The sequence below is a fragment of the Musca autumnalis genome, unplaced genomic scaffold (assembly GCF_047663935.1).
Source record: "Musca autumnalis isolate F117 unplaced genomic scaffold, ASM4766393v1 scaffold_2, whole genome shotgun sequence".
Lineage (NCBI taxonomy): Eukaryota > Metazoa > Arthropoda > Insecta > Diptera > Muscidae > Musca > Musca autumnalis.
In genome coordinates this window covers 39994855-40020367 of record NW_027411755.1, presented here as the reverse complement: position 1 = coordinate 40020367, position 25513 = coordinate 39994855, and the positions used below count along the sequence as shown (strand labels likewise).

The window sequence follows — 25513 nt, the reverse complement described above, 5'->3', positions numbered from 1 at the left end:
AAATATTTTTAAAAAACGCGTTTGTAGGAAAATATTTTATAAAAATACACGTTATAAAAAAATTAAAAAGTGCACTTTTTTGAAAAATGTTTAGAAATTTATTTTTTAATCCACGATTATGGATAAATCAGTTTTTAAAAAATTCAGCTTTATTGAAAAATATTTATTAAAAATTTAAATATTTTTTAAAAATATAGAAAAAATTATTTTTTATATTTTTAAATTTGTATGTGAATAAATATTTTGTATAATTTCTGTGGAATAATTGTAATCCAGTGTAAAGCTAGTTTTCGGTTATTTGAAAAATTTTTGCCGTTTTAGGTCTTGTGGTTCCAAATTAATATAATTGTTTTGCTATTATTTTTATAATACTTCCAGGCCTTATCTCTCTCCTTCGCCGCAACAGTAATCCTCATACAATTTAATTTCTCGAAGAAAGTTAATCTGTCCAAAACATACATAATGTAAAAAAGTGATTGATACAGATAATTTACCTTAATAAGCCTTTTAAAATAAAACACAATTTTGAAAATGAACACAAAATTTATTTGTCAAAATTAAAATGGGATTTCCAATTACAAAACATGCAATTTTTTTCAATAGTACGGATCTCGAAATTGTGGATTAGAACCATAAGCAACACAACTGCAAGGATAATTACCTAAGAAAAGAATAAGAAATAAAGCAATAAAACGAATCGAACACAAAATGTGGTGGATTAATGAAATATTTATTTAAAAAATTAAATTATATTGCATATTAAAAAATAAACAGATCAAAAAATTACAAGAACAAGGACAAAATTTAAGGAATATCTTAGTTAATATCATTTGGGAATATTGCAAAATGTCACTGGGTAAAATTAAGGCTAAAAAATAAAACTATAAGATTCGTCGCTTTTTTCTGTGTATTCGAGTTTTTGGTGGGGAATATGTGTGGGATCGGAGGGGATAAAAATTGGATTTTCCTACTCAAATTCATAATTGCACAGTATCCGTAATCAATCAATTGTGTATTGTTCCGGGAGCACGAGTCCAAACTACTTGACCTAAACTATTCACAACCACTGTGAATAAATACAAACAATAGAAATTATTATTTATTAAGGGACAATTTTGAAAAAAATACACATTTCTACACACACATAGACAGAGAAGATGCAACATGTTTCTGAAGGAAGACACTAATCGGCGATGCAGTTAAGAAAAGCAATGGGTGTAAGTGAGAACAATTAGGTTACAATATTTTTCATTTTTTATAGATAGCTGTTCAATTACAAATACATAGATACTTATGCGTGTATGCATAGAAGACGAAGTGGGTTAAAATGAAATTGTTTATTTTATTAGAAGACCTATGGATCTTTTCGATAGAATAACCATTAGGTCTTCACATTCAATTCTCATAAGAACCCTTTTCATCAATCTTTTAAAATTCCTCTCTAAAAAAAAACAGAAAAAAATAAATGTGTATATTTAATGTGCGTGCGTGTTGTTGCTTTATATGTATGTGAGAATTACTTCGCTTGCTGTAAATAATGTGTAAATAATGAAATTTTTAACTTATTATTGGTGATATTGTAATATTATTATTGGTGATTATGTAATATCTAATCCCCATTCTTTCTTTTTTTTCATTTTCTTGATGATGATCCAACCCGATTTTACACATTTCGTTTTACACTTTTCAAAACTTATTCATAACGTTCAGAGGCCAACACCCAATAAACACAATCCAAAAATTTCAACTTGCCTCTCGGCTTGCATTGCAAATGATCTTTGATGTACTGGCATGGGCACTGAAATTGTCCACAATGACGTCCTGGTTCCAGTGGTGTTACATCAACCAAACCTCTTATGGCTTCTCGTCCCCAGCGCGATGCATAGCGTAGGAAAACTTGTACTGCTTGTTCCTGGAATTTTATTTATTTATACAGGTTTTGTTTACAGAAGTAAAAAAAATATAAAAGAAATTAACACGATAACAAATTATTAGAATGAGGGTGGTAGTAGGAAATAAAATGTGGCAGAAGATTCTTTTGTTTTTGTGATACCGAAATATGTTTTTGGTGGCAGAACAGTCATGCAATGTGATGAAGATGAAAGTTAAAATTATTATCTTAAAACCAGAAGAGAAGACACGACACAATAACAGAGAAAATAACAAAAAATTTAATACGTACATGTATCCTAAAACGTTGTTTAATACCCAAATCTTTAATTGTTAATAGCCTAAAAGTATGCAGAACACTACTTACAACATACATATGTTATATGATAAAAACCATCTGTATTATCACAAAATCTAAAACTAGGAATACATGGTCTTTCTGAGCTTTCTTAGGTATTTTGTGAAATCCTAGTGTTTTAACAAAATGTCATAGTATAAACTAATAGGTTTCTTGTGCTTAATAGAGATATACACAAGTAAAAAAGTATCAGTCGGCTTTGCCGACAGAGATATACCCTCAGCCTATGTGAATTGAAATATTAATCTACGGACAGATCGAATATATTTCGGGTCTTTTCAGAATTTTGTGGCCATTTTGTACCTTTAAACTTGCCGACGATAATGTGGATTAGGATTAAAGTTTTGCGGAGGGGCTACTTAAAGGAATAGACGACCTAGGAAGTGGATCTGATTTTGAGAGTCATATCTTTTTGATATGTATTGGGCACACTAGTCATTTCAGTGGGTCTTCATTTCCAAAGCATCTTCGAAGAGACCCTAAACTGCATATCGACATGAATGTTGAACTTTTGTGGGGGAGGAACCCTAAGGGGAAGAAGAAGTTCTCGTGCTCTCCAGCGACTACATATAGGGGTTTTTACACCTTTCGGGCTGTTTCCTCAAGAAGAACGAACTTGTCCCTGAAAAAACATTTATCGTCGTAATTGAGGTAGCGAATGCAAGTTGCTTCAACAGAAATCAAAGTGTCTCGAGAGCAGATCTTAAAGTGAACCTATTCGAAATTTTGTGTGGGAGGTATCCGAGGGAGTTGACAAATATAGTCCATATTTAAACCTGATCTATATCTGGTAGATGTATTAAGATGTGTAAAGTATGGACCAAATCGTTCACTCAATTCAAGAGTTATCGTGCGTACAATTTTTCCGAATATTTTTGAACTTTTGTGGGAGAGGTACCTGATGGAATGGACCGATTTGGATTATCTTCGAACGTAAACTATGTTTGGACAAATTATTACGGAAACCAAATTTTGGACTGAATCGGCAGATCCGTTCGAGAGTTATTTGCGCTCAAACCATTACATGCGGTGTCATAGGGGGTTTTCGCGGGGTTTCAGGCTATTTTCTTAGGAAGTATGGACTTCCTTCAGATGAAACTTGCACCGTCGTATAGGGGGCGGTGAATACAAGTTGCTACAACAAAAATCATAGCGATTCTAGACCATGCCCTAAACCGAACTTTTCCGAAATTTTGTTTGGGAGGTGGACCAATCGAGTCCATATTGGAACCTTATCTAATCCTGTTAGAAAATTTACAATATACAAAGTATGGACCAAATCGGTTACTCCCTTCAAGAGTTATCGTGCGCACAAATTTTCCGAACATTTTCGAACTTTTCTGGGGGAGGTACCTGAAGGAGTTTGGACAAAATAATAGGAAGGCCAAATTTTTGACCGAATCGGTTAATCCGTTCGAGAGAGAGAGTAATAGAAAGCTTATGTGCAAATTATGTGCTTTATCTAAGACTGCCTTGCGGACATATTTGTCAACTTAAAATTTTATGCTGATCAAGAATATATATACTTTATATGGTCTCCGATGAATATTTCGATGTGTTACACACGGAATGACAAAGTTAATTTTATCCTCTATATTAAGGGGTTAATTATACCATTAACTTTTATCTCAAATAGTACTTTTTGAACACATGGAACTTTTAGGACATTACTTCTAATTCCTCCTTAATCGTTTTTTTTTTCACACTAATGCAGTATAGAGACATGATCGGCCCTATTATGGCCGACATTTTTATACCCTATACCACAATGTGGAAAAGGGTATAATAAGTTTGTTTTCCCAAAAATTCATGTAACGCCGCGAAATATTCGTCGTAGACCCCTCATGTGGTATACCAAACTTCATATCTCGACGAGATAAAGCGATTTAGCGATGTGTGTCCGTCCGTCCGTCCGTCCGTCTGTCTGTCCGTCCATTAAAAATTGTAATCAAGCTAGAGGCCGCAATTATGGACCGATTGTCACGAAATTTTGTATGGAGGTCGGGTTTGGACCAGAATAGAACTGATTAGTTTTTGGCGATGATCGTGAAATGTTAAAGGGATGAAATGGACCAAAAACAAAATTTTTGCTCGATTTTGTAGCCGCTCTGTAGGTCGCAATAATAGTCCGATCGGCGCGAAATTTTAAACGTAGTTTTGGTTTGAGATGAAGAAGTAGCGTGCAAGTCAACGGTATGATCGGATAATATTTAGCGGGTTAAATTGATCAAAACTTTTGTGTGAAAATTGGTAAAATTTCTAATGCACATCTTATAACTTTATCCCAAGAAGACGCGTTTAGTGGTATAGGGTATCACATGGTCGGCCCCGTCCGACTATAGTCTGTTCTTACTTGTTTTTTTTGTTTTTCAAGAGCAAGTCCATACTTCCTTAAATAATGTCCCAAATACTTAAGAGAATCTGATTTCACTAAATAAAATTATAATGAGGACAATTAAATAAGAAATGAGTATTGGGAGTAAGCACGTCCTTGCACTCAGATGGTCTGTCTGCTGTTCAATCCTTTATAAGAACATCAACATTTTCGGGGGTGGCAAATCCCCTCAGAGTAATGTTGGCTTACATTTCCGCCACGAAAAATTATCTACAGGCAGTGTCGTTAGACAAGCCGTTCGGACTTGGCCAAAAAATTATGCCCCATATAATTTAGTTAATATGAATCGGCATGCACTCATTGATATGACAGAAGCTCCCTTGTCACTTCGGTGGGATGATATGTATATATTTGTTGCCTCATAAGGAATCCTTTAAACATTTGTGACTCAGACTCAGATTTTAGTATCACAAAGTCGTTTAAAACCGCTTAAAATGTGAAGGCTTCGCATTGGCAGTCGGTTTATGATCTTCTAATGCAAACCTTGGCAACTTCTATAGAAGACATTCTGAACTTCATCATGAGGATCTTCTATATAAAGATCTTCTGGTATTTTATACGAAGAGTTATAAGCAGGGGTTTGGTCTCATATAAGAAGGTCTTCTTCATTAAGAACACATTCTGCTTATAAAAGACCATACGGCCTTTTATAGGATGACAATATGCTTAAAAAAGACAACCTGGTAATCTTCCAAAAGAGCTTCAGCCAACAGACGACCATCTGGTCTTCTACAAGATTCTCACAGAAGACATTCTCAAAGAAGGTATTGTGGCCTTCTATAAGAAGACATTCTGGTTTACGGTAAGAAGAACATTCTATATGAAGACCATCTGGCATTCTATAAGAAGACCATCTTCTATAATAATACCTTGTGGTCTTCTATAAGAAGACCTTGTGGTCCAATATAAGAAGAACTATTGGCCTTCTATAAGAAGAACTTGTGGTCTTCTATATAAAGACCATCTGGCCTTCTATAAGAAGACCTTGTGGTCTTTTATAAGAATACGTTGTGGCCTTCTATAAGAAGACCTTGTGGCCTTCTATAAAAAGATTTGTGGTATTCTATAAGAGGACCTGAATAATTATAAGAATATCGTCTGATCTTCTACATGAAGATCTGATTCTGATTATATCAGGTCTTTTTTAGGAAGTTGAAGACGATCCGATTTTTCCGAATATATAACACTTTCTCACAGAAGTCATTCTCAAAGAGACCTTGCGGTCTATTATAAGAAGAATTTCTCATCTATTATAAGAAGATCTCCTGATCTCATAGGAAGACTTTCCGTTCCCCGAGGAAGACCTTCTGGTCTTCTGTAGAACACCTTCTGGTTTTCTAGAAGAAGGCCTTCTGGGCTTATATAAGATGTCTGGGTTGCTTTATTACGACCTTCTGGTCATCTATAAGAAGAACTTTTGTCCCTGTAGTAGAAGACCATGTGACTTCCTATAGGAAAACTCTGTGTTTCTGTTAGAAGACATTGTATCTTCTTAAAAAAGTCCTTATCTTCTAGTCTTCTATATGTCTTCAGTCAGTCTTCCATTAGAAGACCCTCTGTTCTTTTACAAGAAGAACTACCGGACTTCCATTGAAGGTCCTACTAGTTTTCATAAGGAAGAACTTCTGTATTCTATAAGAAGACTTTGTTTCTTCTACAAAAACTACTTTCGGTCTTCTTATGGAAGACCACAAAATCTTCTACAAGCCTCCTTAGAAGACATTGTATCTTCTTAAAAAAGTCCTTATCTTCTAGTCTTCTATATGTCTTCAGTCAGTCTTCCATTAGAAGACCCTCTGTTCTTCTACAAGAAGAACTTCCGGACTTCCATTGAAGGTCCTACTAGTTTTCATAAGGAAGAACTTCTGTATTCTATAAGAAGACTTTGTTTCTTCTACAAAAACTACTTCTACAAGCCTCCTTAAAGTTGTCTTAATTGTTGGCTTTAAGATGACTCTTTGGTATTTTATACGAAAACCTTATGCTCTTCTTACTGATGACCATGTGGTCTTCTATAGGGAAACCATGAATCTTCAGTCAGAAGACCTTGTCTCTTCTATGAGAAGACATTGCGTTCTCCTTGTAGAAGACTCACTTCTTTATGAAGACCTTCGGGTCCTCAAACAGATTACTTCTAGTTTTCTTTATGAAGACATTCTATAAGATAACCCACAAAAAGATAACCTTCCAGTTCTCTTAGGAAGACCCTCTGGTCTTCTGTAAGCAGATCTTGTGACTTTCTATTAGAAGACCTTTTGAACTTAAATAAGAAACCTTGTTTCTTCTGTTCCCCTATAATAAGGTTCCCTTGTCTTTTTTGGAATGATCTTTGATTTTCTCTTTGAAGATATTCTAATATTCTGTGAAAAGACCCTTCTAGTTTTCAATGAGCAGAATTTACAATCTTAAGTCGGAGAAGGCCTTATTTAAAAATAACGTCAATGATAATATCATCTGTGAAAAGACTTATTGCATTGTATGGAATATTCTGATCGTTTTTTTGACCTTCTGATCTATAAGAACACAATTATATGTTACATAAGAAGTCCCCTCCCTGTCTTTTATAATGGATTAATATGGATACCTTTTGATCTTCTACAAAGAAACCTTCATTCCTCTACAAAAAACTTATTATCCAGAGTCCAGAGATTCTAACTTTAATGAAGAATAATGTATAATATTTTTTGAGAATATTTTCATTTTATATGTGTTAGTTTTATAAGTGAAGAACTTCTGCTCTACTATGAGAAGACCTGCTCTTCTTCTTTTAGCGCCTTTTGTTTCTTTAAAAATACTTAGTGTCATCTGTTCTTTTCATTTAAAAAAGTTCGTGAGAAGGCCTACTGATCATCTTTGATTTTTAGGTCTTCTGAAAACGTTCTTCAGATAAGCTTCTGGTCTTCTATAAGAACGTCTTGTCTAAAAAAGGTCTTTGGTCTTCTGTGAGAGTATCTTACAAACTTCTGTAAGAAAGTTTTCTTTAAAAATGCCTTCTAGTCTTTTATGAGAAATCCATTCCATCTCGTATAGAAACTGTGATCATTTGAGCATCTGGTCTTCTAAAGAATAAAATCTGCTGTAAAAGATGCTGCATATTCGTCTGATCTTCTGTAATAAAACATCTGATTTGCTATAACATGATCAATCACCTCTGCTATGTGAAAACCTTTTGGTCCTCTCTGATAAACTTCATGTCATCTTCGCGAACTCCTTCAGCATTCTTTAAGAATACCGTTTCTTTTGGTTTTCAGTGAATAAGTAACTTCTCTTATAAGAAAAAAATGTGGTCATCCTTGAGAAGCTTAACAGAATAAATCCTTCCTACCTCGTGTAGGGACTGTGACCTTTTGAGCATCTAATATACTATGGGAGATACTTCTGGTCTTCAATAGCATATCCGTCTGATCTTCTATAATATAACATCTTTTGGTCTTCTCTGATAACCTTCAAGTCATGTTCGTTACCTCCTTCAGCATTTTTTGAGAATACCTTTCTTGGCCTTCTCTGAATAAGTACCTTCTCTTATAAGTAAAAATCTGGTCATCCTTGAGAGGCTAACAGAAGGCCAGAAATTGTAATATTGTGGTCTTCTAAGGAATTCTTTCTATTTAAGATTATTTCCTTTCTTCTATACAAATGTCTACCTACCGTAAAAATACCTTATGTTCTCATTGGAACTTCTTTTTTTTCTAGGAACACCTTTCTTAAGAGGAGGTACTTCTGGTCTTCTGTAAATATTATATCTGGATTTCTATAGCACGACCCACATATCTTCCCTACGAAGGCATTTTCAGATTCTTTGATAATACTTCGGATGAGAAAACATTCCTGACTAATATGAGAAAATAGAGGTATTAGAGTTCTTCTGAAGCTCCGTGGGAAAACATTCTGAACATTCTCTCGAGACCACTGTGACAAAACATTTGTGATGCTTGGTGTCTCATTGAAAATTGTGAAAAATATATTCCACAGAATCCCCTTATGACGTCACCGATTTTAAATTGGTAAATGTTTAAGTTTAAATTTTTTTGAATTGTAAGTTGGTAAAATCCGCTTTACGCTACCGGGCTACTGTAAAGCTGTACCAGATTAAGTGGAATTTTAGGGCCGTAATGAATTAAAAACAAGTAAAATAGTGTCAGTCGGCTTTGGCGACAGATATATGTATACCCTCAGCCAATGTGAAATGAAACTTTCACCTACGGACAGATCGAATGTATTTAAGGTCTCTTCAGAATTTTGTGGCTCTTTTTGGACATTTGAACTTGCCGACAAAAATGTGGATTAGGAATTAACAGCACTATGACACAAATGTTGAACTTTTGTGGGGGGAGGTTCCCTTAGAGAGGACCGATATGGGCCATCTTAGAAGTTGAAACTAAGTTTGGATATAATATGACGAAGACCAAATGTTGGACCAAATCGGTTGAAGAGTTCGAGAGTTATCGTGCTCTCCGACCGCCACATATGGTGACATAGGGGTTTCTTAAACCTTTCGGGCTGTTTTCTCAAGAAATATAGACTTGCCCCAGAAAAAACTTTTACCTCGAAATGGAGGTAGCGAATGCAAATAGCTTCAACAAAAATTATAGTGATTCGAGAGCAGGTCTTAAAGTGAACTTATCCGAAATTTTGTGTGAGAGGTACCAGAAGGAATAGACAAATATAGTCCATATTCGAACCTGGTCTATATCTGGTAGATATATTAGGATGTTCAAAGAATGCATTACATCGGTCACACCCTTCAAGAGTTATCGTGCTCACAATTTTTCCGAAAAATTTTGAAATTTTGTGGGGGAGGTACCTGAATGAGTGGACCGATATGGCTTATCTTCGAATTTAAACTAAATTTGGACAAAATAATACGAAGGTCAAATGTAGCCTCCACATCGGCAGATCCGTTCGAAAGTTATCTTGCGCTTCAACAACTACACACGGTGTCATAAAGGCTTTTTGCATCTTTCATGCTATTTTCTCAGTAAGTATGGACTTGCCCGTGATGAAACTTGTACCGTCGTATGAGGGGAAGTGAATACACGTTGTTACAACAAAAATCAAAGCGATTCGAGAGCAGATCCTAAACTGAACTTTTCCGAAATTTTGTGTTGGAGGTACCCGAAGGAGTCAACAGATTGAGACCATATTGGATCCCCATTAAAGTCTGGTAGAAATTTCCCGATGTGCAAAGTATGGACCAAATCGGTTATTACCTTCAAGATTTATAGTGTGCACAAATTTTCCAAACATTTTCGCACTTCTGTGGGGGAGGTATCGGAAGGAATCGACCGATATAACTTATCTTGGAACTTGAACTAAGTTTGGACAAAATATTGGACCGAATCAGTTGATCCGTTCGAGAGTTATCGTGCCCTCCAGCCAGCCAGACAGACGGACGGACTGACATGGCTAAATCAACTCCAAATTGTCTGAAATGGATTTCGTCCAAACATTCTTGGGGCCTAAGACCATTATTATTTTGATGAGGCACATTTTGCCCGTATGAAAATGTATATGGCGAAAAACAAAAATTTTTTACAATCGATGAATCCGAGTTTCACCCTTTCAGAATTCGCGAACTGTTAACATATTCTATATAGTATGATATACATTCTTTAAACTGAAGTGTTTTAGGAGGAATCCCATAAGGTCGACCATTGAAATTAATTTACGTGGAAGCTGTGTTGGCATCAATATAGAAATATAGGTAAAAATGGGTTGAAGCCAACAAGTTTTTTTATGCTCCCTTCCGATTTTAGGCTTAACCTTACATTTTATAGACATATGCCCAAAGAAAGACTCAAAGAATACTTCATGGGCAATATGATACTGGTGTATCATTTTTCGATATATCCACTGCATCCACCTAAAATTGATGCTGACATTTTGAAGCCGGAATTTCGGGGTTTTTTTGAATTGTTTTAATAATTCGGACGCGCAACAAGATAATATTCAAAACTCACATTAGGATTATAAAACTCGTGATTTTACGTCGTTTGGTGCATATCTCATGGGTGTGCTCCTTACAGCATCCTAGTAATTGGAGTCTAAAGGCCAATATTTGATGCGTGATTTTTTTTAAAAACCTTTTTTTTGCGTTTAAAATTTACAAGTGCCATTCAATTTCCTTTGTACCCCGCGTGAATTTAGTTTTTTTTACGCGACGGATCTAATGAGACCTTCCGCGATCGAATCCATCCACTAAAACCGCGGATATAGATACCCTGAAAATAGGAAAAGCAGCAAAAAATTATTTCGACAAATCCGCGTACTAAACCGCGATTTTCTTGAAATTTTTTTACGTAAATGGAATCCTTTATACGCGATTATAATATTTGCGAAAACGCGTGTCATAAATTACAGAGATTCGCGTGTAATATGGGTTTTTCACCAAAAATAGAATGTGGAGGCACATCCGCGGTTCTTGAAGAATCTAATTAAAATTGGTATATTTGGACGTATTTTTGATAGGCGCTGACGAAACCGGATGCGCATCAAAATCGTATGCACATTGCGCGACTTTTACCAACTTTAAGGTTTTTTGCAGTGTATGATGCAACTGGTGGCACACAATGGCCCCTGAGTGAAACATCGAAATATGCATAAATTTTGACAGAGATTGATTCGCTGTATCCAAAAACGGATGCGCATCAACCGACTTTAACTAATTCGCGAATAACAGGCTTTTTAATTATAATATTAATTGAATGATTGTAATTTCAATATTACTCTTAATTTCCTACCCTTATAAGTTATCACAGTAATCAGTTAAACTCTTGCGATGGTAAACCATATGTTTTGATGAAGTTTTAACAGTATACATTCATTATTCTATGGGATTTTAGCAAAATAGTTGGAGAACTCCCAAATATTTTTTCTAATTTTTAGAATCAAACCAAAAAAATATTTCCAACAATATTTTCCAACAATAAGTTTTTCTCTTTTGTTGTTGCTATAATATGCAATTTATGTACCCAATCTCTATTAATTTGGTATCATGTTTTTCTACGCATTGTCTAGATTCCGCATATATTCTTTAATTTATTTTTTGAGGGCTTGTACGGATTCTGGGACAGGATAATTTGGATTTACTTCAAAATTTTTTTATTATTTGTTGACTTTCCGCGAAAATAATAATAAATTTAATAACTATTTAATTATCTACGAATAGATATGGACTGCTGTTAACGATTTATGCATACATTTTCTCATAACAACAAAAAAGATATTTTTAAATATTCTTTCTTTATATGAAAATAAAAACCGCTATAACTTTTGCGCGCATTGGCCAATTTCGTGAACGCGAGCAGATTTGAAACCGGATTTTTTTCCTTTACCTCTGTACCAAAAATCGTAGATGTGCTCGTAAAAAAAATTTTTAATTTTTTTCAAATGGAATTGTAAAGGAATTTTGTTATTCGCCATATACCCTCATTAGCATAAATGCTGAGAGTATAATTAGCTTTCTATGATGGTATTCCATGAGAACAAATTCTGCTATGAGAGACTGTTTTACGTGCGCTTCTATGTAAATTATGTAGGTCTTCTTTTTTAATTTTCTGGACTTCTGAAAGTAATCTTTCCAGTCTTGTACGAGAAGGAGAGAAGACCTAATGATCGTCTCTTCTATGGAAGACCTTCTATAAAATGGGCTTCTATGAAAACGTCGTGTGGTGTTCTAAGAGAAGGCCATTGTTCTAAGAGAATGTCTGCTGTGAACAGATCTTCAGATCTTCTATGAAACCTTCCTCATCTAGAATGAAAACTCTGATCAGTTGACTTATGGTCTCCTATAAAAGAAACTTCTGTTCTTATGCAATTGAAAGACATTTTTCTTCAGTAAGTACTTCTTGTTTAAGTAGGAGACCTTATTCTATTGACTAGCCGTGTGTTCTTCTGTGAGAATAACTTGTGGTATTTTATGAGAAAAACTTCTCTTCATTTAATGGCCTATTTTACTTTTCTATGGGAAGACTTTATGCACATCTATGAAAAGATTATCCTTCCTGAGATAGTTTTGTAACCTTATGTGGGAAGATCTTATGGTTATGGGCAAGAGGACATTATAGTCTTCTACGAGATTCCATCTTCTTCTTCTTCTAAGAGGAGAACTTCTAGTCCAATGAAAGCACTTCTAAGCTTTCTATGAAAAGGCTTTTTGGTCTTTTATGAGATATCAACAGCAATAATTTTTTCTATGAAAATGCCTTATATTGTTCTGAACAGACCTTCGCGTTACTGGTTTTATCTTTATAGTGGTCTCTTTGTGATATTTCTGAGATGACTTTTGGCCTTCTCGGTTACATTAAAAAACACTGTAGTCTGTGAGAGAAGCAGTTAGTTCATATAGAAGTTCATCTATGAGAAAATCATATGGTCTGTGGTTGGAAAACCCCTCATCATAAGGTTGTCCTATCTGCAAGCGGTATTATTAGATACGATGTTTGGATTCGGAGATAAAAAGGAGGTCACATATCATAACTAAATATAAAATCGGAATTCATTGATATAAGAAAAGTCTGCCCTTATCCCTCAGTGATCTTCGTGAGAAACAATTCGTTTTGTTTCCTATAAGAAAGTCGATTTATCTACTATTGCTTCATTTTTTGGTCTACTAACTTAAGATATAGATACCCTACTAAAACTATAAATGTGTCACCCATATTTGCTTTTATATTCAAGCCTAAAACAATGCACCACTCATTGCATGTTATTCTACCACCATTACCATATGAAACCTAACACCTTTTTTTTGGTGAAAATTTTAAATAAAGCCATAATGTATTTTTGGTCCATAATATATTTTTGCATTTTTTGGGTTAAAATTTAAATATTTAACATAAATAGTGTAACGACTACATATAATATGTTTGTAATATAGTAAAAGGATAAATGTGAAGAATAAAAGAAATAAAATATAAATAAATGAAAAGAAAATAATTACGAAACAAAACACAAATGAGAGAAAAGAACAAACCAACAAAAAATAGAAAAAAAAAACTTTAACTTATTCTTGCGTGTGTTATTTTCTTTCTTTAGTGTTTTTACTTTTGTTTAGCAATTCCGTGCGATTTTGCGTGTTTGGTTTTAGTTTAGTTTGTGATTTTTTTGTTTTAGCATTTCTTTTTCAATTGTTTTGCTGAGCTTCGTGTCTTTTGTTTGCGGTTTTGGTTTTGTTGTTATTTCTTTACAACCAACAACTCAGACAATTAAGGCCGCAACATTGATTGCGTTGCAGGTGAATTTTGATTTTATTGCGTAGAACTTCTTCCTCATATTGACAGGGGCAGATGGATGATTGCAGATGACGAGGCGTTTCATGGACGCCAGCCTCTTGAACAGTCCAATCGAGACGACGTCTTAAGAAGTCTTTGCCCCAACGTTGCAAATAGCTGAGGTAAAGCTCTTGGGCCACAGCCTAAAGATTTGTAGATAATAATATAATACAAATAAAGGTGGTAGTGATTTGATAAACATTTTTTTTGGGCAATAGAAAGTTAGGAGGTTAGGAAGCAGGGCCAATGAAAGCAGGGTGCATGGCCTCATAAAGAAACAGTGTCATCCCTAAGGAACCCAGGTTCCACAAAAATGACAATGTCCTTTTAATATGAGAAGCACCATGCCTTCAATGGTCCTGCATCTTAAGAGAGATAATAATAATTTTTTAAAAATATTAACATAAAGAGGTTAAAAGCTTTGAAATTTTGGTGTGATTGTTTTTGTGCGAAAATATTATTTACAATCAGAAAATAACCTTATATCTCAAACATAAAAAAAATCAAATTCTCTACACACCTGTTTCCTTGAGACCCTCACTGGTGTACTGCCCTGTATAACAATGTCATTCAAATCAATATCCAATTTCGACTCCCAGCCAGCCTTAATGCGTTCACCACCATTCTGCTCGGTATGCTCCAAAAATTCATTGAGAAAACTCACACAGGGTCCCGAATCGAAATACAAGAAACACAAATTCACCTTATGACACGAAATACGACCACGATCATCCAAAACCAAAAGGATTTTATGTTTTATCAATTGCTTGTTAACCCGGGCCAGACATTTTTCTAAGCCACGAGCCAAACGCAACTTCACCCACATACACAAAAATATGGCAGCAGCATTTAGGAATAGCCAACTAACACCCAAGGAGAATAGAGCTACTCCTTGTAGGCCAGAGAAGAGGAGAGTCAGAAGAACGGTGAAGGCAAACAGAATCCAAACAACCAATATTCGCTTATAGCAAATATTATACATTGTAAAGCGATAATCATTAACCAATGTTTCCATGGCGTGAACATATTCCTCAACGGTGAGCTGTAAGGAGGGAGGGGAAAATTAGTTATTATTTTATGTTTCAGGCGAAATGTTCGAAATCTTACAGTTAATCCTTGAGCCATAAGCTCTTCAGGTACCAATTCAGGTCGGAAAATTGCTGGTGTCACCCATGGAAATTTGGTATTGGCCGGTAGCAGGGTTACAATCACATCGCCATTAGCTGGAAATAAAAAGAGAATGTTATATAGTGAGAACCTAAAAAGTTAGACAATGAATTGGTCTGAGATTCGTCTCCGAAATAAACCCCCCATACAATCTGTAAAACCGAAGACCTTCAAAAGCAGTGAAACCTCCTCTTAAAGGAATTCTTTACGCAGAAGGAATTAAAAAGTCTCAATTGCCATAACAATAACACCATCATAGAAGACCTATAATGGTCCAACAATTATCTTCAAGAGCTCTCAAATGCCCAGAAATGAGTCCCATAATACAATATACATTGCACAGTGGTCCCACTTGAGTGCCAACAATAGTTCTAATCGAGCTACCGCCTAAAATTTTAAACGTTGGTTTATAACAAGCCGAAAAGATAGAAACCCATTATTAGTGGATGTAGGTCCATATTTGGCTATAGCTCCCATAGAAAGGTAACGCCCGATTTTTGGCATTTTGACGATTTTTGCCAAATTTATGATTTGGATGTTATTTTGCATTTTAAGTTCTGAGTGAATAAACTACCTCCTTGCAAAAAATATTCAATATAGGTCCACGTTTAGGTATAGCCCCCATATAAATGTATCCTCAGATTTTTGGTATTTTGAAAATCTTAGCGAAATTTTCCAACTGATTTGGCTGTTATTTGGCATTTTGAGTTCTGAGTGAACCAAATACCTCCATCCAAAAAATGGTCAATATTGGTCGGTTTAGGTATAGCCCCCATATAAACGTACCTCCCGATTTTCGGAATTTTGACAATTTTACAGACGTGGTATATAAGGAATAACTTAGCGGGTGAAGGTGGGGGCAGCTGGAGTTTTTTTTAATCCTAAGCTAGAGACTATCCCTTACTTACTTACTTAGATGGCTTTTATATTAAACAGAACGTCTTGTTCCATAAGCCGAACTAAGAATAGATTTCCAAATGCACCGATCTTTTACTTTACTTCTACAATTTTGGATGCCATGTTTTGTGATATCTTCTTTAACTTGGTCTTTCCATCGGAGTTTTGGCCTTCCCTTGGGGCGTATACCGTCGAGTGGCTCGTATTCAAATGCCTTTTTGGCGGGGGCATCTTTATCCATCCTACTGACATGGCCAAGACAACGCAATCGTTGTAGTTCGATACGTTCTACTATATCGATGTCGGTCGGCTGGTATAGCTAGGGGTTCACCGTCATTATCGGGACAAGCAGTTTCGTCTTCCAGCATGTGAGTCAGTTGAGCAGAATAGGCTTGTGCTATATGTTGTGTTTGCAGCTTCTCAACATCCAGCTTCCATCCTGTGTTAGATCGCACTTTTGCCGCAACATTAAGGCGAGTGCGTACCTTTGCTCCTACAAGGAAATGGTCCGAATCTATGTTCGCTCCTCGAATCCATCGGACATCTAACACACTGGATGAGTGTCTTCCGTCTATCACAACATGATCAATCTGGTTTCTTGTTTTCCCATCTGGGGATATCCACGTGGCCTTGTGTATGTCGAGGTGTTGGAATCTGGTACTGCTCACTACCATGTTTTTGCCGCTGCAAAATCGATCAACCGTTGTCGGATGTTACCTCATGAAGGCGGAACTCTCCTATGAATATTGTAGTTTCAGAATAAGCAAAAACTTCCCAGGTGTAAGCACCTTCCATTTAAAGTTGGTTCAAGAGCACCGTGTTTTGTATGTGAATGATAAAATATTTGAAAAATGTAGGTGAACAATTTTGAGTCTTGTAAGGACTCCATATGCTTGTCCCTATGAATGAAGCATAACCCGGACAGAAACCACTTTAAATGAAAAATGTATTAATTTACAATGATATAAAAGTGGAAAAAGACCTAACGGATGCATATTTTCCATTGTTGTTGTACTCTTATATCGTCGAAATTTACGATTGATTAAAAAATTATCACGTTCGATTATTTCTCTCCACTATATTACATCAATGTACGCGAACCCAGGAAATTATTGCTAATTAATAAATCCTTCATTTAAAGTGCTTTCTCTCCGTTTTATGTTACTTTCCTATCGAAAAGGATACGGAGTCCCTATAGGACTCAACCTTTTTCGTCTAAACTTTTCAAATATTTCATTATTTCCCATTTGACTCAAATTTTTATACCCTCCACCATATGGAGGGTATAATTAAATTTGTCATTACGTTTGTAACACATCGAAATATTATTGATCAGCATAAAATTCTATGTCGATTTAACCATGTCCGTCTGTCCGTCCGTCTGTCTGTTGATACATCAAGATACAGCTCTCAATTTTAAAGATAGGGAGTCAATATTTGGTACAGAAGTTTTTATTACTGGCAGGATGGTTGGTATTGAAAATGGGATATATCGGTCCACGTTTTGATATAGCCCCCATAGAACGGTACCTCCCGATTTTCGGTATTTTGGAGGTTTTAGCCTGATTATCACACCGAAATGGCTAAAATTTGGTACATTTGATTGGTGGTATAAAACATTCCCCCTGAACTTTGTCGGTATCGGTCCATGCCTTCATATAGCCCCCATAGAAAGGTACCTCCCGATTTTCCGAATTTTGAAGGTTGTGGCTTCAATATTCCACCAAAATTGCTGAAATTTGGTATTTAGTCTTCAACGTGATATAAAAATGCTCGCCCAAAACTTGTCTGTACAGGTCAACACTTTCATATTGACCCATTTCCAACTAAAATTCGTCGGTATAGGTCGACGTTTCGTTTTAGAACGGTACTTCCCGATTTTCGTAATACTGAAGATTGTGACTTCAATATCCCACCGAAGTGGCTGAAATTCGTTATTTAGTCTTCCAAGAGTTATAAAATATTCCAGAAGAGTATTATTAGTATAGGTCCACGTCTTCCTATATCCCCATAGAAGCTTACTTCTCGATTTTCGGTATTTTTTAAGTTTTAGCCACATTCTCTTACCGAAATATAGGAAATTTAGTATTTAGTCTTCTTTGAGTCTAAAAACTTTCCATCAGGAATTTGTCGGTATAGATCGACGTTTTGAAATAGCCCCCATAGAACTGTGCCTCACATTGTTTGACCGAAATTTAGTATTAAGTCTTCTTCATACACGAAAGGAAACTAATTATTCCATTTTACTTCAAAACAACTTGTGGTGGAGGGTATGACAAGTTCGGCCCGGCCGTTCTTAACGCCGTTCTTACTTGTTGTTCATTATTATTGCATTTAATATTATTTTCCTCCAGAATGCGAACATTGTGGTAAATATTTATGGGTAAAAACGATGAAAGTATGCTACGAAATGTCACCTGGGATAAGTCAAGAAGTAAGGTCATGTGTTTCAAATTTTGTTTGGAATGTGGTAGGGTAAGATTCGAAAATACCAGTTACTAGTCCAATGTGACATGCAAAATTAATAAAAGTTTATTATTTCCGATTAAAACTCAAGCGTATCTATTATTCTGAGCAGCAAATGTACTGACGTTACATTTATTAATTTCAAATGAAACTTACGTTGGTTGTTGATTACTATACTTTTATGACATTGAAGACATTGAAGAAAATCATATTCCAACTTCTTTAAATAAATATAACCGTTCTTTTGAACTTTCAATAAGAATAAGCAACATGTATCTATTATTTTGAACAGGTGTGTACTTCTCGTATTCAATATTTGTTTCTTCTGGTGTGACCCTCAAGTGTTCTATGTACATACCCTTGGTTCTTCTGTATAAAACTTTTAAGACTACCTTCTCGTCTCGTTGAGCTAACACGACCTAAGCAGTTAAGAGTCTGTTCGAAGATCCTTTGGAAGTTTATCCTGTTTACAGCAATATTATGTTTTCCGTGGAGAAGTTCATGCTTCCTGGCATACTAGTCCAAAAGTTAAATATTGACCCACTATGACCACTAATGACTAGTGGGCGATATGACTTCCAAATCAGATCCACTTCCATAATGGACTATGTCGGTACATTCCTTAAGTACCTCATCCGCAACACTTTTCAACTTTAATCCTAATCCACATTTTTGTCGACAAGTGCAAATTTCTAAAAAGGGCTACAAAATTCTGATCTGTCCGTAGATGAATGTTTCAATTCACATAGGCTGAGGGTATATTTTTATCGGCAAAACTGACTGATACTTTTTTTACTTGTTTTTACAGTCTTTGGTTTCGAAGTTTTTCGAGCACAAATTACAGCTACTTCGGTCAAAATCCTCAATTGTTGAAAATTGTTGGTGGATGAGTTTTGTGACCACCGCACAGTAGATGCGCCCAAAGAGAAAAATCAAAAAGTTCATGCCATCATTTTAAATAAGATGCAAATCGCTTCTAAACATTCCAAATTTTTCAAACTCAGCTCGTTTTATGCCGTTATCAAGGAGCAAAAGCCCTCAAACATGACTAATTTTGGACCAGTTTTTGAAACAAAGGGGTATTGCTCACGCTTTAACTCGAGTTGAATGGTTTACTAAATTTCCTAAGCATCATTTTCCTACTTATAAAAATACCTCTAATTTACAAGGGTTGCCAAATATTTTAGTTTTAATATTGGGCAAAATAAAAATATTTAATATAGATGTATCCTTAATGTTTTAGTTACTTTCCAAGCATATGCAAGAATCGCCTCTTGTACCAAATTGAAGTCGAGGGTAGATCTCAAAACTGTTTAGACTTTTTGCGGTCATTTGCGGTTTAAGTAGTTTAATATGCAGTAACAAATCTTGGTACCGTATTTTAGAAAATCCGGTTGAACAATGGTAACAGTAAAATACTTCAATTCAGGATGATTCGTTACATGGAAACCACGCGAAAACGTTTTGTAGGTCACTAGAGCCCATTGACAAAAATGTCAGTTCGATATATTATCTAGAAGTATTTTTGTCACACCTTCCCATGTAAGTACCACCACTGTGCACTGGGAACCTCACATGCAAAAATCCCCCAAGTACCTCCGGAGGTATCGTTACATGGGGGCTGTACCAAAACAAGGCCCGATACATGGAACACGGGCAACCTTAAATACCGAATTACAACTAGTTCGGTTAAAAATTATAACTAAAATCCTCAAAAGTTTTGTGACCACTGGGAACCTCAAATGTCAAATTATTTCGGACAAAAAACCGACTAAATTCCTCAAAATACCTGAAATCCGGATCCAAAACCTGAAAAGGTAAAGCAAATCTTCGATCTATGGAACATGTAAAATATAGCGTTCTAGCTCTATTATTGTGGACGCTAGAGTGATTACAACAGATAGACGGATGGACATTAGGGTTATAACTTTTTGCACTTTTTTGCAAATATCAAAAATACCACCACATAGCCGTGTAGAGCATGGAAAACTATTATGAAATCCGGTGTCAATTTTTCTCTATCGCGAAAAAAGTTTCCGCACCAAGTGCATTGAAGTTCAGTAATGCATTTTTTAATTTTAGCTGTTATGACAACATATTTGCTTTCAATTAAAATTTTTATTTTTTTGTAATCTAATTTAAAATCATTATTAAAGCGTTCTGGACCAATTTGTTCTCAAATCGCGCCATTTCGGAGCATTTTAGGAATTTTTGACACTATTGCAATTTTCGTTTTTTCTTTATAAACTCGCGAATTTTATGTTTATATTTATTGTACGTATTGGATAAGAGAATATGGTGTCATTTGCAACAAATTCGCGAAAGTTACAGACAATTTTTAATGACTTTGCCTGTGAGAAATGTATTTTTGTCTATAAATATTTATTCAAACAAAGCAAATTTAAAATTTTAAGTAGAAAAAATACCAAAAGGGTTTTAGTAATTACAGTCGGCGCGGAAACTTTTTTCACCGAACCGATCTTAGAAACGCGTTTTCATTATTAGGACAAAATTCCCCACATGGTACTGGTGTTGTATTTTTGTAAAAAACATATACGATTCTCACAGGCAATGTCAACAAAAACAGCCTGTAACTTTCGTGACTTCGTTGCAAATGACCCCATATTCTTTTGTCCGGTAGGTACAAAAAATATAAACATAAAATTCACGAGTTTATAAAGAAAAAGCAAAAATTGCAATAGTATCAAAAGTTCCTAATATGCTCCGAAATGGCGCGATTTGAGAAGAAATTGGTCCAGAACGCTTTGATAATGATTTTAAATTAGATTACAAAAAAATAAAAATTTTAATTAAAATCAAATATGTTGTCATAACAGCTAAAATTAAAAAATGCATTACTGAACTTCAATGCACTTGGTGCGGAAACTTTTTTCGCGATAGAGAAAAATTGACAACGGATTTCATAATAGTTTTCCAAGCTCTACACGGCTATGTGGTGGTATTTTTTTGGTTATAGCCCTAATGGACATGCTATATCGACTCAGAATTTTATCCTGCTAGAAAAAACACCAACATTGTTTATTCAATCTTTCTCAGAAGGAACAGCGTTCATATACCTCTTTCTTATATAGCAGACCTTAATAAGTTTGTTTCCTAAAGAAAATCTATAGCAGTTAATTTTCCCCTACAGAATATTAAAATATCTCCTTACTATGGAAGACCTTAAAATTATCATCTTTCAAGAGAAGATCTTTTGAAAGGTTGTTTTGTACAGAAGACATTTCCCACAAGTCTTCATTTACAGGAGGATATGAGTGAGTGACCTTAAAATATTGAAACATTTCGGGTCCATACCTTGACCTGATCATAAACGGGTAGCTCTTGTGATAATAAAATGTCAACACGTTCCAAGAAGTGCCATTAAAGTGGATTTAAGCGATAAACATTACAACACGATGTTATTGCAGTGCATCGTAATGTAACTTCCCCAAAAATATACAACTTACCGAAACCTTCTCGTATCCGTCCAGTAGATAATTCAATTGTCCGCATTGGTGGTTGAGATTCGACAGGAATTGTGACATTATTGGTTCCTGCTACAGCAGCAGATGATGATGAGTGTGATGGTGCAACACCCAATGGTCCAAGCTTATTACTATAATTTGGTTGATGATGTTGCTGTTGGTGATTATGATGGCCGACAATATTGTTATTGGAAGACGTTGTTGCATTATTCTGAATGCTAGCCGAAGCATTAGGAATTGTGGATTTTTGGTGATGTTGTTGTTGTTGGTTATTATTTTGGTAATGTTGTCTTTGTTGTTGCTGGTGTTGATGTTGTTGTGGTGATGTTTTAACGGAAGCATTCAAATCGACATGTGTACTTTCAGTTGTTAAAACGGCTGGGGCAGCAACATCCGGTATAGAATGTGATGAAGACGAAGGTTTTGGGTGGTGCTACAGGAAATAGAAATGGAAAGAAAGTTATGAAATAAATCAATAAAAAGTGCATTGAAGTAATTACAATGGTTAGGTGAATTCAAGTGCCGATGACAAATCCCCATAAATTCATAAATGCAACCAACATAAGTGCATATGTGGCCCCGCTCTACCTTGAACTATGCCATTTTCTTTTTATGGTCTTTATTTCTTTTTTGGTTGTATTTTCATTTTATGTTTTTGTTCCTATGGCCCTCTAAGGGAAAGACACCGATTTCTCTTTAAATCAATATTATTGATTTCCCATTTGTCAAGACCTTCGAAACGTTTTACATATTCGTCTGCATGGTCATTTTTGAATCACTGCACTTCACTGTAAAATTGCATTGGCAGAACGTGCCATATGGGACATGGAAACAAATAAAAACGAAAGATTTAACATGTACTTTTATGGAAATATTTTCGTAATGGAATTTTAACCTTTATGTCAGCCTTTTGAGTCTAGACGCAAAAACGGTAGATAGAATACAGTGTGTGTACATTCTACGCATCCATGAAACATATTCGTAGCATGTCTAACAAGTTAATAATGGTGGATTTTTTAAAGAATATGTTTTCATAGACCAATGTACCAAAAAAAGTGGATTTTTAAAGAATAATTTTTCATAGACCAGCAGACCCATAATGGTGGATTTTTTAAAGAATATTTTTTCATAGCCCAACAGAGCAATAATCGTGGATTTTTTAAAGAATATTTTTCCTTGGACTAACAGACTAATAATTGTGGATTTTTTAAAGAATATTTTTTCTTAGACTAACAGCAAAATAATCGTGGATTTTTTAAAGAATATTTTTCCTTGGACTAACAGATCAATAATCGTGGATTTTTTAAAGAATATTTTTCCTTGGACTAACAGATCAATAATCGTGGATTTTTTAAAGAATATTTTCCCTTGGACTAACAGATCAATAATCGTGGATTTTTTAAAAAATTTTTTTCCTTGGACTAACAGATCAATAATCGTGGATTTTTTAAAGAATATTTTTCCTTGGACTAGCAGATCAATAATCGTGGATTTTTTAAAGAATATTTTTCCTTGGACTAACAGATCAATAAAAGTGGATTTTTTTAAGAATATTTCTCCTTGGACTAACAGAAAAATAATCGTGGATTTTTTAAAGAATATTTTTCCTTGGACTAACAGAAAAATAATCGTGGATTTTTTAAAGAATATTTTTCCTTGGACTAACAGATCAATAATCGTGGATTTTTTAAAGAATATTTTTCCTTGGACTAGCAGATCAATAATCGTGGATTTTTTAAAGAATATTTTTCCTTGGACTAACAGACCAATAATCGTGGATTTTTTAAAGAATATTTTTCCTTGGACTAACAGACCAATAATCGTGGATTTTTTAAAGAATATTTTTCCTTGGACTAACAGACCAATAATCGTGGATTTTTTAAAGAATATTTTTCCTTGGACTAACAGACCAATAATCGTGGATTTTTTTAAAGAATATTTTTCCTTGGACTAACAGACCAATAATCGTGGATTTTTTAAAGAATATTTTTCCTTGGACTAACAGACCAATAATCGTGGATTTTTTAAAGAATATTTTTCCTTGGACTAACAGACCAATAATCGTGGATTTTTTAAAGAATATTTTTCCTTGGACTAACAGACCAATAATCGTGGATTTTTTAAAGAATATTTTTCCTTGGACTAACAGACCAATAATCGTGAATTTTTTAAAGAATATTTTTCCTTGGACTAACAGACCAATAATCGTGGATTTTTTAAAGAATATTTTTTCTTGGACTAACAGACCAATAATCGTGGATTTTTTAAAGAATATTTTTCCTTGGACTAACAGACCAATAATCGTGGATTTTTTAAAGAATATTTTTCCTTGGACTAACAGACCAATAATCGTGGATTTTTTAAAGAATATTTTTCCTTGGACTAACAGACCAATAATCGTGGATTTTTTAAAGAATATTTTTCCTTGGACTAACAGACCAATAATCGTGGATTTTTTAAAGAATATTTTTCCTTGGACTAACAGACCAATAATCGTGGATTTTTTAAAGAATATTTTTCCTTGGACTAACAGACCAATAATCGTGGATTTTTTAAAGAATATTTTTCCTTGGACTAACAGACCAATAATCGTGGATTTTTTAAAGAATATTTTTCCTTGGACTAACAGACCAATAATCGTGGATTTTTTTAAAGAATATTTTTCCTTGGACTAACAGACCAATAATCGTGGATTTTTTAAAGAATATTTTTCCTTGGACTAACAGACCAATAATCGTGGATTTTTTAAAGAATATTTTTCCTTGGACTAACAGACCAATAATCGTGGATTTTTTAAAGAATATTTTTCCTTGGACTAACAGACCAATAATCGTGGATTTTTTAAAGAATATTTTTCCTTGGACTAACAGACCAATAATCGTGAATTTTTTAAAGAATATTTTTCCTTGGACTAACAGACCAATAATCGTGGATTTTTTAAAGAATATTTTTTCTTGGACTAACAGACCAATAATCGTGGATTTTTTAAAGAATATTTTTCCTTGGACTAACAGACCAATAATCGTGGATTTTTTAAAGAATATTTTTCCTTGGACTAACAGACCAATAATCGTGGATTTTTTAAAGAATATTTTTCCTTGGACTAACAGACCAATAATCGTGGATTTTTTAAAGAATATTTTTCCTTGGACTAACAGACCAATAATCGTGGATTTTTTAAAGAATATTTTTCCTTGGACTAACAGACCAATAATCGTGGATTTTTTAAAGAATATTTTTCCTTGGACTAACAGACCAATAATCGTGGATTTTTTAAAGAATATTTTTCCTTGGACTAACAGACCAATAATCGTGGATTTTTTAAAGAATATTTTTCCTTGGACTAACAGACCAATAATCGTGGATTTTTTAAAGAATATTTTTCCTTGGACTAACAGACCAATAATCGTGGATTTTTTAAAGAATATTTTTCCTTGGACTAACAGACCAATAATCGTGGATTTTTTAAAGAATATTTTTCCTTGGACTAACAGACCAATAATCGTGGATTTTTTAAAGAATATTTTTCCTTGGACTAACAGACCAATAATCGTGGATTTTTTAAAGAATATTTTTCCTTGGA

General features: G+C 34.6%; 1 protein-coding gene across 4 annotated transcripts in view; it reads right to left on the bottom strand.

Annotated features, from left to right (window-relative positions):
* Positions 1-523: 523 nt before the first annotated feature.
* The window catches only part of LOC141393950 (uncharacterized), a 54740-nt gene continuing 29750 nt past the window's right edge, over positions 524-25513 (bottom strand). The window contains exons 2-6 of one of the 4 annotated variants that reach the window (XM_073967599.1): positions 21913-22363; positions 15023-15138; positions 14436-14957; positions 1753-1912; positions 524-661 (exon numbers count right to left, since the gene is read on the bottom strand). In XM_073967599.1, coding sequence (XP_073823700.1) covers positions 597-661; positions 1753-1912; positions 14436-14957; positions 15023-15138; positions 21913-22363 — 1314 coding nt within the window. In that variant the 3' untranslated portion in view covers positions 524-596. Of the gene's footprint in view, positions 662-709; positions 1067-1752; positions 1913-13424; positions 14059-14435; positions 14958-15022; positions 15139-21912; positions 22364-25513 lie in introns of those variants that run through there. The other 3 variants (XM_073967600.1, XR_012410217.1, XM_073967597.1) reach the window with 3 other exon arrangements.